We start from the raw sequence: 20,082 nt of genomic DNA, 5'->3' as shown, positions 1-20,082 counted from the left end.
CAATTAATATGCCAGCTCACACTGACTTATCCTGCACTTCTAATGTCCCTGTTGAATGCTGCAAGATACACGGCGGAACTTACCCGCACAGACCTTGGCATGGAGATGACTTGGTCACGTATTCCGGCACCAATGAAGTTCCCGGCTATGCACACCACCAAAAGATATGTGACAACGAGGACGCCTTCCCTGAAGTGATCGCTGAACGCATTTATTTCCTATGAAGGGCAACAAAGGATAAAATCGCAATTTATAATGCGATTAGCATTCTACTCCATGCATGTTCCGGTGTCTGTCGGTCTGTCTGTGTGTGTCTGTCTAGCTGAACACACTTATTTGCTATGAAGGGCAACAAAGGATAAAAGCGCAATTTGTAATGCAATTAGCATTCTGCTCCACGCGCTTCCCGGTGTCTGTCTGTCTGTCTGTCTGTCTGTCTGTCTGTCTGTCTGTCTGTCTGTCTGTCTGTCTGTCTGTCTGTCTGTCTGTCTGTCTGTCTGTCTGTCTGTCTAAGCATTTGTGTGCTGAGGGAACCGCACTCGAAACCAATCATCGGACCAACTTGTCTCAGTGGGGGGTATGTGACACTGGATGTGTGCCGCTTTTCATTTAACCTCCTTGACGCCAGCTTGTGTCAAATGGCATGTGCTGCTGTCCAATGGATCTTTTTGAGGCACACTCCGGTCATTGGGTATGTACCACTGGCTGTGTGGAGTTGTTCAATGACAAAAGAAAAGAAAAGCGTTCAAAATGTTTGATGTGCATGGCGCAGTCGAACCCGCGTCATATATATCTAGACAATCTCACCTGAAATAAATTCACATGCGCCATTCGCTGACTTCCCGGCGGCGTCGTTAGATGGCGCGGCATGTCGCGGCCAGAGGTACCCTGCTGCAGTACACGCCTCATACATAAGGCGTCTCTGCGGCGGTAATATGGTGTGTTGCTACATTGCGTCAACGCTGATCGCAATGATGTCGAAATTATTCGTAAGACGGGTCGTGCCGGAATCTTTCTTGTTTGCTTCTCTTCTTCCGATTGCAACAGCTTGGCGCTCCTTAGTTTCACGTTATTCCTCCCGTCCTAACTTTCACCCGCTGCGGTGGTTAAATGGTTATGGTGTTCATACTGCTGAGCAAGATGTTGCGGATTCGATTCTTCGCCGCATTTCGCGGGCGCAATCCAGAGAGCTACCACGGCCAATCTTCCCGCCTACAACCGAAGTCCCCCTGCAGAAGATGGCCGTCACCTACAATCAAGCGCTTCATATTCCGATCTATAGACGACAATTTGCAACGCTGCTAGGTGGCGGCCATTTTTCTTTGCTGGGGGCTACGGTAACTGGCGGCAAGGGCGACCGCGATAATACTCAGCCTTGTTCTTATCGCATGCTTGCCACCGCTGTTGGCTCGTCATGGCTTTGTCGCCAACTGCTCCGTCATCAAAGCCGCGCAACTCGTACCGACAAATAGCGCAGAAGGGGGAGGGGGGGAGGGGGGAGATTATTCGCGCTTGCTCCAAATGTAGGTGCGAGAGTAAATGGTTCTGGTCTACAAACACGAACGCGAGCGCAGGTGCAGCTTTTGCGCTGCATTCTGTCTTGCCTAACTCGTTCTGGAAACTGAAAACTATCTGTCCAGCAGGTCTTCCCGGGTACACCGGTTAACGCTGCAATATTATGGGTAAGGCACTGATATATAGCCTATATATACCTGGCTGTCTCGCAGAAATATGGAGTCTTGGACGGCGTCGAGAACGGCAGCTGTGCTCAAAAAGCCCAGCAGTGTGCAGACGAATCCCGACGTCGGAAGGCACTTCCTCCACCGTTTCCACGCAACCGCCAACATCGCCACCTGTCGACAAAATAAGGTCATCGTGCCAGCTTAATGAAACTTCTATGGCAACGTACACTGTCTGGTATCAAAAAATGACGCCGGCTTGTTTCCGCACATTTAAAGTTCAAGACTCACTGAGGAAGTTCAATTAAATTGAGTGCAAAAGTCAGCAGAGAGATTTCCTGACATAATAGGGATGATGTTCGCCTAGTAAAGCCCATGTCATCGCATGCATCATGTCTATCGCATGCAGAATACCTTAGGTCGCCTAATTCAAGAGCCGACAAGATGGACTCCTTTTTATCAGCTCTTAGAAGTTTGAAAGCGAAGATTCAAAAAGATGCAATAGAATGTACATCAATTTTTCGCTTTAGGTTATCGATCCGGCTCTCGGCGTTGAAAGCTTTTCATTTATGACACAGAGAAGGACGAAAAGCAAAGGCAGGGAGGTTAGCAAGAAAAAATCTGGCTTGCTGCCCTACGCAGGGAAAAACGCCTTAAAGATGCAGGAAAGAAGAAAGATGAGTATCGAAACGGGAATTGGCGCACAAAATGGGGGCGGCACAAGTCACTATCACAGCTTTTTTCGCAGGTTGCCATGTAGAGCAGCTGCTGTCTCAATTCGGGCTTGTTGGTACGTAATCTTGAGAGCTAGTGTAGCAGGAGCAAGATGAAGACTCAGAAGGGAACACAAACTTACAGGTAGGCAGTGAGAGAGGCATAAAGGAGAGATGACTCAACCTGTGCCACTAATGGGAACTTACAGACAGTGCCTGCCTTTTCTGTGTGTTTTGGTGTTTTGTGCCCTCGCCTTGCTAGCGGTACACTAGTATTCCGCCATACGGAACGTTGCATTAGCTACCCAACGCTTTCCACGAGATTGCCTTGAGAACAACACAACTAACTGCTTACTTGGTTGTTGTTTGTCGCTCAAAAAATTACTTGCCTGCATTACTTTGGCAACATCGGAATGGTGCCTATCAACATATATTGCTGTTGCTCGGATGTGGTGTCTCGAGGACACTGGATAAAGCGGCCAAAGACGAGTGACCTAAATACAGAGCGATGTAAGTGCGAAGAAGTGGCCAAGAAGTAGATGTTCGGGTGGGTCTCTACACACTAAGAAAAAAAAGAGTACCGCTTACTCTTTTCGAAGAGTCTGGACTCGCCACGTATACGACACACTTTGTGGGAGACACCCGAACTCTCTTTCGGCAGAGAGTCCCGAGACTATCTGTGCTCGATACAAGGTGGTTACGTGACTCCACACACAATAGTCATGCACACTCTCTTGTAGTAGTCTCCTAACCTTCTCAAAAGGGTTACACGACTACTGCTGAGGGAGTCCCGTTAACTATTCTGCATGAGTCAGACGAGTCAAGATAAAGGGTCACATGACCACTGCTCAAGGATTCGGGCAACTAGTCGTGATGAGTCTGACGACTCCAGCAGTGTGTGTCAAGTTACCCTTAGTGTGTGGTGCAGGACTCTTGCAAATAGAGTAAAATAACTAATCCATGTAAGTCGTTTGACTCTCGGATGGCAGTGTCGAGCCACTTTTCAAAATGGGTCACCAACTTTTGCTGTAAGTACACACGACTACGGCTAGTTCTCAAGATGACTACTGTGAAAAGACAACATAAAAGAACCCATAGCAAACTTGCCAAAAAGGACGTGGCAGGTTAGCAACAATAAGTTAGCATTTCATCACCCTTTGTTGTCTTCTGGAAAATTCAAATGTATTAGTCAGCACAGAATCACCATGAAAGCAAGACAGTTCTCATTACTATTAAACTGGAATCAATAGCCAACCAAGCAAAACAGCCTTAAATAAACATCCAATATGTAGCCTGCAGGTGCATATGCATGACACTGCAATGCAACTCAGAACCATAATGAGACCCCAAAATATTAGGTAACTCATGTAGAAGTTCAATTAAGCACTGCACAAGTCTCTAATGTCAAAACATTTATAAGTTAAACCTATTTCACTGTTCTTCGAGACGTGTTTTTATTTAGAACTTACGATTTAGCATATTAAGCAAGTAAGCTACACAAACAAATAAAAAAGGCCGCACTTATGTACAAAGGAGACCCAGATAATCAAGTGCAAGAAAAACAATATTCCAACTTAGATTACATAATCTATGCGTTATACTATGCTTGCTGAAAACAACTGGTCGGCAATTGATAATCCAATCTAACAGTAAGAACAGCTGTCTTACCTTATGGTACTCTTGTTGGCACTTTTCCCCCACAACTTGTGCATGTTAGTGGCAGTTGAAAATTGATCTGAAAAATACCACATTAAAAAGTTGTGCATCAATTTTATTCTGTCATACAACGTGCAACAGTGTATAAAAGCTTCACAACAGATATTACAAAAATAAATACAGCAAAATTTATACTAATTGTTTATTTATGTTGACAAACATACTTTTGCAAGACGAAGTATAATAGCTGACACAGACAATTTCAGAGATTGCAATAACCACTAATACAAAACCTGCCATATTGCAAACACGCTGACAAAATATGTAGCACAGGTAGCTGTATTTTGTTACGGCAAAGATTGCACATGAATAATGAGGACAAGGGAGGAAGCAGAACACATAAACAAACTATACCCAGCTGCATGCATGCAGCTGTAACCATACACATGGTGCACCAATGTCCAAAAGAAACAAAGAGGAAGATGTGAGGAAGGCTTCTTTTACTCATGACAAGCTATCCTGTAAGAGCAGATTATGCACTGGCTATAATCTACCCTCAGCACGCACGTAAATAAGTTACATTAGGTGCCACATTTACAAATCACTCATACAATGTTCTTGTGATTGTCCTTATTCAGATTTTTAACTTGGAAAGCATGACTGAGTAACGTAAAGCCTCCCTACGGCTTGGCACATATACAGAAAGAAGTGTTTCTATAAACACTGGAGGTCATCGAAGGATGACTGACACATACCTCTTTTAATTCTTTTGTCTTTATGATTATCTACCACAGTAGTCTTTTGTAGAGTGAAACACATCCAGATAATACACTGTGGGCAACAAAGTGTGAATACCTGTTCTTGATTTCTACCTTTCTCTGGTGTCCCGCTAAGGTAAGATTGGTGCAAAAAATTGTCTTCCCAATGTATGCGTTCCCACAAAACAAAACAGGAGCAGATGATAAGCCACATTAATGGTGCGTGAAATTAACTTACCACTGCCATTCCAATCTGGTGCGATTTTCTGCTTTGTTGTGCACTCTAGCACAGGTGCTACGCAGTTCACTTGGTGCCCAAAGCAACTCTCACACCATAGCAGGATGTCAATTTTGTTTTTCAAATTCTAAGCGAAACTCTGGTTATGGGGGACAATTGCAAACTTACAGTTTTGCTTTGTATCTTCATAATGTTGTAGAGCAAGGTAGAAAGCAACAGATATTTATAATTTGGGTTGCCACTGTGCATTGCATGGTTTTGTTTCAATGAATGATAAAACTACGTAGTAGATAAACGTATGAAAAATAAGAGAATTAAGCTCGAAGTCTACCATATCAGTAACTGGGAATATTATGTGTAATTGAAATTTTGTGATTCCCATTGATGAAGAAACACTTTTGACAATATGTGCCAAGGCAACTAAGTCACTCATGCTCACAAAGGAAACAAAATAAGAACAAGCAAGATTGCAAGAAGTTCCAACTTGCAACCTAAAGTGAGACACCTCACATGACTGACTTATGTATTTACTGAGCATAAATTACATTTAGCGCATAATCTGCTTGTACAAGATGACGAAAAATGAGTTACTGCTGCTTTCTCTCTGGGCAATTTGGCTCTTCTGAACACATGCAAATTGTGTCGCACAGCTGCGTGGATGTAGCTGGGCACAGCTGTTATTCAGCATCAGTCTGTTTTTATGGACCTGTACTATTATCGTTGTAATTTATAATTAGCGAATAGCCTAACTATTGGGTTGATCAGCTCCATTTTAAACAAAGCATACTGACAGATTTCCCTGTTTATTGCTAACAAAGAGATGAGTACATCATTTCAGATTTCAAGAAACAGCTATGGAACAGAACAAATGCTGAAGACCGAAAATCTACAACGACCAGTACCTTTTTTATTAAATGCCATGTAATAGCTCTTTCTGCAATGAATACCATTATTATCAAAAATTGTAGCCTGAAAAAATAATTGGCAAATATTTACAAAAGCGACAGGGATTAGAACTGCATGTTAATTTCAAATGTCTTCTTAAACAAGATCACAATATTTGAAGTTTCATTAACTTCAGCAAAACGCTGACATCCCATTATTGAAGCTAGTCAGTGCTGAAGGTATTGTTAGCTTGTAGGAGTCCTCAGACTGGCAGCTCTGAAATATTTGTCACCATACTTGGTGGAAAATGCTTTGCTCTTTCAGATATTACTTTGCCAAAAAGCCTTCTGTAAGCCTTGTGTGACAATTCTGTGTGGAAGAGAAATCTATTTGATCATTACTTTTTGGGTATATGTATCTCAGAACTGGTGCTAGTCCGAGTTCTTACAAAGTAGACGTTATGGAGTACTGTAATTTTAATGCCTGCCACTGCTATAAATTTCTGGTAGTGAAAATTGTCGCACTTTCATGAAGCAGCTATGTTCAATAATTAGTGGCAGTCACCGCTGAAACACTCAGTACAAAACATAACATAAATACATGGAGTCAAAATATAAATGTCCAACAAGGTCACGTCTCAAGTCTACATTTCACAGAGCTGTCTTTTTTTCTGTTAGTGTGCCAATACCAATCGCACATTCACAAACATTTTAGTATTGCACTTCTGGTAAATGCAGGAAAATTCACCGTCTTTAACAGAAGCCCTTGGGAAGACAGCCCAGAATCACTTCGACAAGAGGACTTGCCTTAAGCTTTGCATCGCTATGTTGTAGGTCACTGTAGCAACGGGAACGTTTTGCTGATCGAATATTACTCGAAATATTTTTATTATTTGTACTAGAGGTTTGAAAAGAGACCCAATTGTAGAGTGCTTCATGCAGATTTCATATATTCCATTAGCTTTTGTTTAGCTGCTTCTTGAGTTATGTCCTACACAACGGCAAAATATAGTCATATTTGCGGGCACTTTCTTGTGTATTAAATTTTCACAAAAAGCAGTGTGCTGCAGTTAACTCAACTCCCTGTAGTCTGCAAGGTGCCGATATCTATTCAAACAGCACGTAAAGTTACTAGAAGTATGCAAGATTAGTAGGCAGGCAGGCCTGCATACTAATCTTGCATACCTCTCATGTACTCTGAAAAAAAAAATTATTGAGAATACTTCAATAATTTTTTCTCACAATAGCATGAGAATGAGCTTGTGCACTTATAAATGTCCTATACAAATTAAATTTGGCGTACATACTCTTCAAGATAAGCAGAACACCAATATCTAATTGAAATTGCAATCTGCAAAAATTATTTAAAGTGGCCTAATATTTTTTGCATAGTTCCAGAAATTGTACAAGCTGTTTGGATAGGTATCACCACTTTGCGGTATACAACTAGCTAAATAAGATACAGCATGAAACTATTTGTGAAACTTTTATAAACAAGTGCCCATAAAAATATATTGCCACTATGTAGGACATAACTAAAGAACACCAGCTACACAAAAACCAATGACAATTCAAGTCTACATAAAACTCCCTATGAACGGCCGTACATTCAAATTTCTAGCACAAATAATTTAAAAAGTTGTTTCGAGGAGCATTTCCCCTTAAATGGGTGTCAGTGTTTCTACCAAAGGGTTACAAAATACCTTGAGGCATACCATAGGGAGTTTTATAAATAGCACACGCACGCATCTGCCTAAATAGCCCCATGCCCTGCTTGCATTCCTTAGACATTTTTCTGCATTCTGTTGTATGCCACCGTTTGCATCCCTTAACACTGAGGGCGCATAACGAAAAAACAGCCTATTATAACACTTAATTTTTAGCCTGTAAAGGGTTGTGTGCGAATGGGGGCAGCCAATTCTAGTATGAGAATAAAGAAATATTTGTTCTCGCATTAATGAAACCAGTCAAAATATAATCTCGCAAATCTGGAAATGAATGCACGAAGAACCTTGCTGATTGTTACATTAGTGTCCCGAACAAGATCTTTTGATGTTTATAATTCCTAGTTTAATTCACTTTCCTATATTAACTGGGCTCTGACCTAGAATACTAAGTGTAGGAGACTAACCCAGGCCTGGAAGCCAATATTTAAATCTGAAATAGACATTCATTCCCCGACCACATGGCACTGCTACGTCATCAGAAGAAGCATGCATCCATGGACATATAGTCTGTAAAATTATTTTTACATGATCTGTAGCGTTACTCTTGCACTAACAAATTCTGAAAATTAGGAAATACATCTGCTATTTAAAGCACTGTTGCAAACCCGTGTGTTTGAGAAATGCAATACTCAAAAGGTGTAATACAACCAATGTGTGCATGAAACCTATGCAGCTGCCTTTGACATTCGTCAGTGTGGCAAATAAGCACTGAGAAATGCCAAGGGTATCATAGCTTTCATGTTTCAAACCTTGTATGCGAGTACCAGTATCTTTGCAGTGAAAGGAAGTCACATTATTACCAGACTCATGAGGGGAATTTATGTTTCTCTAGTTCAATATATTCTTTCTTGTGCTCCTATATCCTTGAGTTTTTCAAAAATAACGGGTGCTTGAAATAAGTACTCTATATTGCTCTCAAATTTATCCTGCACCAGAGCCTGTGTTATGTTACATTTCTTGAACACATTGCAGTGCTGTAGATTATCAAAGGAAGAAAAAATGCAGTAAGTTCGCATTTTAGCCTTCTGTACAACAAGAATTAAGAACCTATCAATTACATCCACAAGTACAAAAGAACTACGAGAAACGGGGCTTAAAGGCAGGTATACATTAGAATAGCAGGAGCTGATGGTGAGAATTCTAAGAGAAAGGAACTATTAAAAACTAGATACTAAGGACACATATGAATTATAATTACAGAAATATTTGCAAAGAATTTGAAGAGACAAATAGAATGTCTGTTCAAATCACTCCACCCCAACACTCATCCATGGTTCGATAAGTGATCACAGTCGGTGATGCTGTTTGGATAGATGAAAGTGAGGCACAGCTGTCAAATAGGTAGCACATGTAGAGGGGTCACCAAAGGTTGCACGCTGGTTGCACAGCAGGTTGCCTTATCTCCGGACTCCCTCGACCCTGATGCGTTGAACCTGGTTATACGTCGTTTGCACGAGGCCTGGCCCGAGTGTGCGGCATGGCTTGGGTAAAATTTCGAGGCAACCTGAAAAACACAGATCCATATATTTAGCACCAAAATATTCTGTACCATAGGGCAAATCTGAAGTTTACCCTCTGCACATAGCAGATGATGAAAACAGACACAAGTCACCAGACTCAAGGTATATAAATGTGCAAAAGTGGAAATGAATGCAAAGAGCTGCTTATAGGACGGAATCCTTCATTTTGTCTTTTGTGGATCAATAATAGTATATTAACATAAAGTGTACATGACCCTCCCTATTTGTGTAGGTAGGCTATTCCATGCCAGCTGTTCCAACCTGGCACACGACCACTTGGAATTTTATTTTGAACACTGAGGGCCCTTCAATATAGAACAAATCTCAATTTCACGCAATACTTAAAGCAAAAAAATATATTTACTGGCATAAACATTATGTCAAATTTTGTGTAACGCACCAAAGAATGCATCATAAAATGGCATAGCCAAAAATATGGTTCCTTCATTAAGAGGGCCGAATCTTTAACGACAATGAAGAGAGGCCTTACACCAAAAACTTAACTGCTTATTAGCCACGGCTCAGTTTATTATGGCTGATTAAAAATGGACAAAATGGCTTATTAACTTTATTTTCACAGAAGTGACCTACAGCAAAAGCTGCAAATTTATGCAATCTATGTGTTTAGGACTTGTCCTGTGTGCAAGAATGGTATCAGAAAGATACATTATGCAGCAGTGCAGAGAGAGGAGGATGAACTTGGAAAAGAAGTCAGTTTTGGCGTACGTTTATCGGCCTACTTACCATTGAGGCAGCCCTAGTAAATTTATGCCAAATACCATTTATGAGAGTACATTGTATTGTTTTTAAATTGGTAAAGCTTTATCAAAGTAGTTTTTGTGTTAAGCAAGAAAAAAATTGTACAAGTGGTCTCTTGTAGTTTCAAAATTTGCATCGCATTTCGCCTAATACACATAGCCTCTTGGCGGCTAAGACAAAATGCATGGACTTGAGCATCCCTGCACGGATAGCAGGAAGTCTAAACTGCTTCGAAGTTACTTCTGTTATTGCTGAGTGACTACAAGCCATTTCACTCAAAAAGACGCTGCTTAATTACAGGTATTTACCTGAATTTTTCTGTCGGCTGTCAGCCTGCTGGCATCATCACTAAGGCTGCCAACTCCCTAGTGGACATAGTCGGGACATGGTGGCGGCAGGATGCAGTAACAGAATCCGCCAAAGGCTCCCAACTACCTAGTGGACGTAGTCAGGACAGGGTGGTGGCAGGACGCAGGGGTAGGAGCCGCCAGAGTGCACCTGCAACAAATTTGCACAAATGTTCTTAGTCCTACCATGTCACGATTTACAATAAAAATTGAGCTGTCTGTGTAACATGGCTACCAATACAAATAAAGATAAACAGTTAGGTCCTACGACACAACTAGAAGCCTGACAAAAAAGAAACAGTACTTATGTTTATGAAAATCCAAACAATGAAACAAAAAATGTGTAACTGGTTAGTGCATGGAAGCTCGGTTTAAACCTGAGCTCATACCATCAAGTGACCTGCTAGTCAACTGTAAGCCTGCCACCTTAAAATGTCATTGTAAATTCTTTTACATGCATTATGTTAAGCTGCATTAATACAAGTTCAAAATCTTTTAATATAAGAAAATCACCAAGGTAATTCAATTAACGAATTCCAGTGGTCGTTAATGCAACAAAGTGCAAGCTCGGAATGAAGCTGGCCAAACTGGGCAGTGAAAAATGACAATGTGGTTCTCTACATCTTGTTTTCCTGGCTTTCGCTCCAGCACTGGAATATACAAGAATTCTGACATTCCTGATATTTCACCCTGCTAATTTTTATGCCATAATGCATAATACTTCAGCAAGAGCAATGATGCTTTCTTTTAAATAGTGATAGAACAAGAAAATTCATTGGAGCCAACGTTTTGAGAAGAAAAATCTCCTTCTCTGTCGAAATATTGGCTCCAGAGATTCTTGTTCAACGGCTCTTCATCAGTTCACGTCTCTGTCTTCCTGTGTACCTCTGTACTTTCAATGTGATGTCAATGAAACTGTAATAACGGATCATTAGTAAATGTAGCTGATGAGGAACTTGGGCTTGTTGGTAGATAACAACAGAGTAACTGCGCAACGTAGAGATACGGACAAAGGAGGTTTGTGTGTGTTGTCACCTCCAGCCATGTCTCCCCTTTGGGCGATTACTCTGTCTAAATGTAAAACTGTTACCCTTTGCACAATAATAGTAAAATGCATCAAGACAGGAAAGTGGACACAAAAATTACAACAAATGGCATCATATGCTAATGAGATATGCAAAAGTGCCTGCTACGATCTGTCTCACCCATAACAGGCTGGATAAGATGGCGTCTTCTTCTAGATGTTGCCATTTCTTGAATACCTAAAGTAAAGTAAATTTCAAAATTACAAAAATACACAGAACAACAGCAGTAGCAGAAGAGACAACGCATTGTTTAGTAAAAGAAAGTAAACTAATCTCTGATACACCGCAGACGAAATTTCCTTTATTAAATTAGTAGAAAAATACACCACACCTTATCTCATTCAATGCTGTGAGCGTTTCTTGGTACAAGAAAAAAAGGTATTTCTGCATGAAAACAGTAAAATAATCATAGCCTTCTAATTTTACAAAATACGCTACAGCGCCTAAGCCAACTACGGCTGTATATACCTAAAATTGTTATATGCACATTGCAATAGCCAAGACAGGATACATTTGGGTTCATATGCAGCTCACCGGGAGATACAACTTTGCAATCAACTCATTTCTGCTCGCCAAATATCTGCACTAACATAAGACTACAAATAAAAAGACCCTCTTTTTCATAAAACACCGGACTCAAAATAGAAAATCCAGTAGCAATATTACAATTTCACCACATAACACAGCCAGGTTTTGTAAGCCTAGTAGGATTTACTATATAAATGTTGCAGCATATTCATGCTTTCAAATATTTACAACCGTGAAAATAAAGATTAAGTAAAAATAATACATTATATATAGGCTTAGATTGTGAGCTAATGTGTTTTCTACTTACAGCCAAATGCACAAAAAATTTGTTCTCTTTCAGCGCTTTTAAAGCGCTGTGTCTGTTCGCTTGTGCATGCAGCCGCTTTACCGCTCTTAAAATTTCTGTGCTGCCACATCGCCTGACACTGCCGTACAGCGTTGTAGCGCTTTTATTATTCGCGGTAATATGCCTAAAGCGCTAGTAAATCTTCAGAATACACAAGCTGCCTTTTCGACTACCTGTCTTCGCCATGCGAAAGTCACACTGGCGCTAGTATTGTATCTACACTTCAAGTTACGCAGTACTTGATATTCTACTTATTTTTCGATGCGACAGGCCACTCGTCACTAGGGTCCTTAAGAACGGTGTTTCTCCTGGCAGTACAGCTTTGCAATAATTTCAGATGCTCGCCTGAGGCTTTCCGTCGGTCACTAGTATTTTCGCATACATACGCGCACGCATGCCTAAGAAACGTCTGTGAACTGCCAAGAGAAACGTGGCGCAAAATGTAGCCATACCGGAAGGGCCGAGTACGCGCCGTTTGTAAACTCGGAACAAAAGCTGATATGCTTACCTGAGACGTTAAATATGGCACAGGTCACTCCCCGCTGGTAGTCGTTCGTATGCATCTGGTCGTCTCTGTCCGTTGCGATCTCCCATATCACAATAAAAGATGCTGTGCAAACCGCAGCACTTCGGGCGCTTGTGACGGTCCGGCGAGCTGCACTTGCGCGATGTCGGCAAAGACGAAATCGGCGACACGCTGCTGCTGGCGGCGGTCCCCCTCGTCGCAATCACACAGCACGGACAGAAGCTCCCACCGTAACTTGCCGCAACGCCTGGTTGCAGTCGCCCCTAACGTAGCGATTTCAGAACTACTCAACGACAACGTACTCGCGCGTGATGCGGCGCAACTTAAAAATGGCGTCATGCTATTGATGGCTTCAGCTTTGGATCATTTTGTGTCTGCACAACTGGGCAAAACAGTTGCGCTAGTTTCGGTTTTGTTTCCTTGCGTTGAAATAAAAACTGTTTTGCTCACTGATAAATTTTACGTTACTTAAGTAATGTTCACGAATGAAACAGCCATGAATTTAACACGCGTCTTGAAATACCCGCTACGTTCACTTGGCAGAAGCAAAATTTGCTCGTCCGAGTGTGGTTGTGTTTGAAATATCTATCGCTGGGCTGTCGGAGCGTGCTCGAAGTGTGAAGACGCGGCGTAATTGTCCTTAATTTGCTTAGCTATAACGGTGCGGCTGCCCTTGATTTCTGTCGAGTGCAGTTTGCTCTGATGTAAAGTAGAACTACAAACCCACCCATGTTACTGAATGATCTAGTGCACCTGAAGCTGCCAGAACTCCGGTATTTCCTCCACAAGTTCTTGCGACTGTGTGCCGCGATCACCAAATGCGAGCGTAGTCATTTGGCGGATATTTAGCAACACATTTTCTAGAACTATCGTTCACCGCTATATCACGACATGGAGAAGCAGCGGGGTTGGTCCTTAGTGAAATTTTCTATTTATTGCGAATTTTGCGATAGCAATTATATGGACACAACCGTCGAAATATATCTGTCGGTGTTGCCGTGACCTTACGCATAAAGTCAAGTGCGATAAGATCCTATCCTGCGCCGTTAGCTGTGCGCGTTAAAAGAAGTGTACGAGGGCGAGCCGAGATGTATAGTGTCTGGATGGGTGCCCCAAGTATCTATAGGTGGTCACGTGATAAAAAGCGCGCAAGCCGGGGAAAGGAGGCGCTTATTTAGCACGCTTCTCCTCTGGCCGTTGCTCTAGCCCGGTCTGGCGCCACTCTCGCTCTGTCTTGGAGATAATTTGCGATAGGTGCGAAGCGGCGAGGGGAGGGGGGGGAGAGGGGAAGGGCGCTTTTATTGCGCCATTTCAAGTTTCGGAGGCGCTTCGAAGGATGAGGGAGCAGCAGTGTTCTGTCCGCTCTGTTCGCGCCCTTCATCCCGCCGAGGCTGTGACAGCGAGTGTTCGCGGTCATTGAGTGAAATCTGTTCATGTTTGCACGTGCGCGTGTGACCCCGTGCTTGCTAATTTACGGAGTAAGCGATTGTTTACTGCAGTTTATTCAGGCGATGAAACTACGAACCTTGGTTCATGCAGCATTGGGGGGAAACTGCTACATTTTTCTTTTTAAATTTCTAGGGGGTTCAAAAGCAGTGCTGCGTACGTTAATGTTTGTTTCTGGTCGCGGAACACAACGCACTCCGGTAGCCCAGTGGCTTTGGTGTTGCGCTGCTGAGCTCGAGGTGACGGGAACAATCACACCCGCAGCAGTCGCGTTCCAATGGGGGCAGAATGCGAAAACGCGCGTATATTGTGCATTCCGTGCGCGTTAAATAACCCGAGCTGCTGAAAATAAATCTGCAGTTTTCCATTACCGTGCGCCTCATAACAAGATCTTGATTTTGGAACCTAAATCCTCAAAATTTAACTTTACGTAGTGCCATTACATTTACAATCGACAGTGTTGAGTGCGCCTATACTGAACTTGTTATCTCGTTGCTGTGCTCTCTGTAGTAGCCAATGCTATATTTTTTAGATTTACTTATGGTCAGAATCCAGTTTGACAAATCTGGGTATTCCTTAGCATAGGATGCCAGCGTGCGAGATATTAACAAACATGTTCAAGGAAAATCGATATTTAGAGTTCGATGTAATTGCAGAACATGACAAGCTTGACGAAAGAATGATACACCGCATTACAACCAGGACAGGAAACCGAGGGCCTGCCTAAAACATAAGACGTTATCCGGTATTTATTCTCCTGCATTTTAATCTTTCTCTCGCCAGACTCATCTCGAATATCAGAGGAGTCGCGACGACGAATCTTGCACGACGACTCTTCGCGTCCTATTAAGAGTCAAACGACCCACACACAAATGTTGACTCTTGTTTTGTGACTCTACCCGCGCGAAAATGGGTCTTCGTAAGAAAAAAGAGAGTCAAGTTGCCGTGACTCACTTTTTACTCTCTTTTTTCTTAGAGTGTAGGTGAGTTTCATGCATATCAACTTGGGAATATGTTTGTGAAATCATAGCGATGTGGCAATGATAACAGCTGTACGCCTCCTTGAAAACAGATGGCATGGCAGGTTCAAAACTGAAATCTCATATACAGCAGCGGACATATCATTCACGTGCTTAGAGAGGGGTGAGATTTAATTTACAGGAAATGCAGAGAGGTCAACCTGAGCTGGAGCGCTCTGTATAGTTTGCTACTATGCGCTGAGAAAGAGGGAAGGAAAGTTAACGAATTGGGATGGGATGATGGTAAGGAGAAAGGAAGGAGTGAATGCATGAGTATGCATAAGCCGCACCAAAGCCGCTCGTCTACTCAGGCGTCTTGCAGGAACTTCGACAACGCTTCCGTTGTTGAAGAATCACGCCATGCGCTGAGAACAGCGCTCTAAAACAGCACACATCAAATGCATCGTACCTTTTTTTCGCGCTTATATCGTAATCTGCACGCTTCGGTTCGATGACGTAAACGCTCACACGCCACACAATCCACACGCAACGCTTGTGGATCGTACTTAGCAACATACCTCGTTTTATAGTTAACAGGCAACGACGCTGCAGCAGCTACGTAAATAATGCGGTCATACAAGTCTCACCCTGCGTGTTTCGCAGTGCGGTTCTGGGCCTCCGACGCTCTATACGTGCACCCTTCGTGTAGCTTTGGGTCGCATAAGCCCTGCGTGACTAGGCGATTTCGTAGAGAGGAAGCCTCTCTACTGTATGTAATACGGACCGGATCTGCATGTACCCGGGCGTAGTTGTTCAAGTATACCGATTCTCCGGTATTTACTTCGTGCAATGAAATAGGAGACATCGAATATTTTATGTGGTCGTGCCTAAGCTGCTGTGGTGAAAGTGACGCGCTCTTTGGGAACAGTACAGAGGCATTACAGAAGCATGGAAGAAAGGCGATCCACATGCGCTCCAGCGACAGCTTGTGTTTCCAAAAAAAATCCTTTATAGCCCGCACGGAATCTTCACGCCTTCTTCTGATTAGGAGCTGATATGTTTTACAGATGGTAAATACACTGTGACACTGCATGAGACTCCCTGGCGGAGCAGTTGCCAGCCTCGCTCACCAGGCTAAATCTGCCTGCTGTTGCAAGAGGGTTTAGCCTGGTAATCACATCACAATCACCACCAACTACTTCACGTATTGGCCCCAACTAGAACTTGTGGAATTGTGGAAACAAGATTACGTCAAACTGCGGAATTTTTCTGAACCTTCGCGATTCCAGTATGGGACGTACTGTGCATTGGTCGCAAGAGCCAGTGGTGCGCTGTGGCCGCTGGTAGCAAAGCTGTCACTCCGTTCACTCGCCCGTAAATAGGTTTGGATTTGCTACGCTTTCCGCATAATATATACATCATATTTTGAGACATAAGTATACGAGAGCTAGAGTTTCATCACACTACATGACATTTACTTACTTACTTACTTACTTACTTACTTTCAATTGTGACGCATTATTTTTGGTTGCTAATTTAAGCAGGGCGCGAAGTCTATCTAGCCGTCATAGCGTTGCCTTCTGTGCATGAAACGTGTTCCTGTACATGCTTCAGTCTGTAAATAAACACTACGCCATATGAGAGACATGTCCTTGCGTCAACTCTACGCCATGCAGCACTGCAGCACCATCTGTCGGGTCTTACTGAAGACGCCGCAACGTGGCACGACAGCTAGCGAGATCGAAAATGGATGGGCGTATGCAGAGGAATGCCGTCGGCGTTTATTGCATAAAGAAAATCACGCCTCCCAACACTCGGGACCGTGTCGAGATCTGGTTCGATCAAGCAGGCACTTTACTATTACTAATTGTACTCCTCCATATTATTTAATAATAATAATATTTGGGGTTTTACGTGCCAAAACCACTTTCTGATTATGAGGCACGCCGTAGTGGAGGACTCCGGAAATTTTGACCACCTGGGGTTCTTTAACGTGCACCTAAATCTAAGCACACGGGTGTTTTCGCATTTCGCCCCCATCGAAATGCGGCCGCCGTGGCCGGGATTCGATCCCGCGACCTCGTGCTCAGCAGCCCAACACCATAGCCACTGAGCAACCACGGCGGGTTCCATATTATTTAAGTTAAGTGTTCAAGTGTCGGTTTACGCCTATCGTGAGCTCAGTTGAGAACGGCGATTACCCGTGCCTATTTGGCGGTCGGAAAACCTCATGATGCAACCACCTCCTTGTGCGCAATGAGAACGACATGAAAGTTCGACTATTGACAGGCCTGGATAAATTTTGCGACAAGTACTCACGCAGGACAAAGCCACTGCGAAGTCGCAGGTTGCATCCACCAAGGATGTGACACGCACGCAGCCCTCCAGGTGTGCCGTCCCCAGCGTGAGGCAGCCCCTTGCTACGCCGAGGCCAACCGGCAGCAGAAGCAGCAACTGTGTTGAAACACAACGCGTAATTAAGACAAATCCGCAGTGTATAGCCTCCGACATAGTTAACAAGAACAAGCCTTAAGCGTCTTTTCGTTTGTTCTGCACTAATTGGCATTGGTGACAGTCCTGTCTGTGATTGCCTATGGCTGCGAAAAGAACATAGGAAACCTATTGTGCCACCGTTCTCGATTTGGCATACAAAGGTGATCAATGGCCAAGGTATTGCAATGACTAGGGGCCGTATTCAGAAACGATCACTTTCGGCATTACCATTGCCTTGGCCACGCCTTCGCCATAGGCGCGCGCTGATCGGCTGTTTTAGCAAAATCGGATGAGCTGATTGGCTGGTTGAGCACTACGTCATCCGATTTTGCTCAACCAGCCAACCAGCGCGCGCCTGATGGCGAAACTATCGCCGAGATGATAATATCGCCGAAGTAGATCGTTTCACAATACGTCCCTATAGGTGATCGTCCACTGAGCCTACTGACACTACTGGAAACCCGTCCCCATCGGTCAGCGGCGCAGAAGGCAGTGAAATGCTTTTTGATAACAACTGGCTTGTGCGAGTACATTTGACAGCGGGGTGCTCTCCGCGCAGGTTTACACATTCACTACTTTCCTATCTCTCTCTTCTTTAATGCGAAGGCAATAAATGACTCATGAGGCGGGAAATCGAGCGTTGGTGGCGTGGCCACACGATGGTACAAAAGGAATACAAACCCTCTATCTTTGGTGGAAGTCGAACCCATGATCTTTGGTGTTAATTAAGGCGAAGATAATTGAGCAATAAACATGCTGAAGATGACGAAGCCGCCTTTAACGAAGACAGGCGCTCCTATTCAAACATTGGCCAGCCTTTCTGAGGCACCTTGTCCCTGCTTATAACCTTACATATCACGAAGACACAGCTAAGATAGAGTTAATGAAGACACTCGAACCCTCGACCTTTGGTGGGAGCCGAAGCCGCGACCTTTGGTGTTAAGGCACAGTTTATTAAGATATAGTTAATTAAGGCACTGTAACCCACGGCCGTTGTTGTTAATTAAAGTGAAGTTATTGAAGGTACAGTTAATTGAGATTGAGTTAATTAAGGCCCTCGTACTCGCGACCTTTGGTGGGAATCGATCCAACTACCTTGCGTTGTGGCGTAATGTCTAAGCATCGCGTGGTGGTCGCAATGCTTTTACATTCGTCCACGTACGGATAACTCAGTGCCCCTTGACTTTTTTATTTCCAATTTCTATTGCCAGTGTAGTGTAACCAACCAGACACTTATCTCTTTAAGATCCCTGACTTGCAAGTTTTTACGGCTTCTTCCTCGTTCTCTAGTTTGAGATTTGGCAAGCAAGACATACTATGAATCAACTTTATTACTCTTAGTAATTTGCATAGCCTGAGAACTTCTATTTCATCAGAAACTACTACTTTAAATTTACTGATGCTCATTTTTAGAATTAATGGCGTTGTGTGAATTTTATGTCATTCCCGCGCAAGCTTTGCATGCAAGTTCTGCGTGAACACAACAGACCGAAAAACCCATTGTTTGAGCTTAGGGCTCGGCAGAGTTCGGCGTGTACCACTCAGGCGAGTGACGAAGCACGGACGCGTCTCTGCCTTTGAAGCGTTTCACCGTCACCGTCGCCCCAATGGCTAGTTTCGGCGACGCTGACAAATGAAAGAGACGCAGCGCCACCTCGCTGACGCAGGATGCTTATGAAGCTCTCGATCAAGTTGGACACAGTTACGCCGGGAACCGCCTTGCTTAATATAAACTTGGCGCGCTCGATCGTGAGGGTCCCACGAATGACGACAAAGGGATGACGATAATGTAATGACCACGACGGCATGGTGACGAGTCGATGACGACAACGATCCGACGACGAAGGCATGGCAACGATTAGGCTTGTGCGAATATTCGATATTTTTGAATAGTTGAACGAACAATGCGCTATTCGATATTCGCGTCGATTCGATTTTAGTTATTCAGAAATTTCGAAGTATTCGGCTCGGACAAATAGCCACGCGCGGCAGGGAGAAGGCGTTTTCGGAAGTTTCAATTTTGGATTCAGTAATACTTTTCCCAATCCAAACCAAGCCAGGAAAACAGAACTATACTCAGAACAAAGGCCTACAAAAACGCATCTCGTCGGCGTGGTGGTGTGGTCGATTGCGTTTAGTGGGGGTCTCTGCCGTGGCGGCATTTCATCAATCCCAGCTGCCTTGGACCACTTCAGAGAGTACCATGGGGGACTTGCATGCGGCCAGCAATCCGAATTGGAATTCTTTTGTAAAGATTCCACCACGAACCGAAGCTCGATGTCTTAAATGCAAGACAATCCTGAAGACCCCGACAAGTACGACAACAACCCTAGCAACGCATTTAAGGAGGCACCCTGACTTGCACAAGGACTACCAAGAGAAGCGGGACGCACGCGAAAGGCCATCCACGCTCAAGGG

General features: G+C 43.5%; 1 protein-coding gene and 1 long non-coding RNA gene across 3 annotated transcripts in view; both read right to left on the bottom strand.

The window, feature by feature from the left end:
- LOC142558554 (ATP-binding cassette sub-family C member 3-like) overlaps window positions 1-20,082 on the bottom strand; it is a 66,483-nt gene that overhangs the window by 43,724 nt on the left and 2,677 nt on the right. The window contains exons 3-5 of the mRNA XM_075670687.1: window positions 17,491-17,625; window positions 1,713-1,853; window positions 84-218 (exon numbers count right to left, since the gene is read on the bottom strand). Coding sequence (XP_075526802.1) covers window positions 84-218; window positions 1,713-1,853; window positions 17,491-17,625 — 411 coding nt within the window. The remainder of the gene's footprint in view (window positions 1-83; window positions 219-1,712; window positions 1,854-17,490; window positions 17,626-20,082) is intronic.
- LOC142557611 (uncharacterized) lies at window positions 4,078-13,093 on the bottom strand. Of its 2 annotated transcripts, XR_012822797.1 has the most exons (5): window positions 12,749-13,093; window positions 11,487-11,543; window positions 10,243-10,432; window positions 8,854-9,159; window positions 4,078-4,127 (listed from the first exon to the last, which is right to left on the bottom strand). It is a non-coding gene; the product is annotated as an uncharacterized LOC142557611 (long non-coding RNA). The 2 variants fall into 2 exon arrangements; XR_012822796.1 differs by lacking the exon at window positions 4,078-4,127 and having other exon boundaries at window positions 4,147-9,159.

Source organism: Dermacentor variabilis, chromosome 9, assembly GCF_050947875.1.
Source record: "Dermacentor variabilis isolate Ectoservices chromosome 9, ASM5094787v1, whole genome shotgun sequence".
Lineage (NCBI taxonomy): Eukaryota > Metazoa > Arthropoda > Arachnida > Ixodida > Ixodidae > Dermacentor > Dermacentor variabilis.
This window is presented reverse-complemented; position numbering and strand designations above follow the sequence as displayed.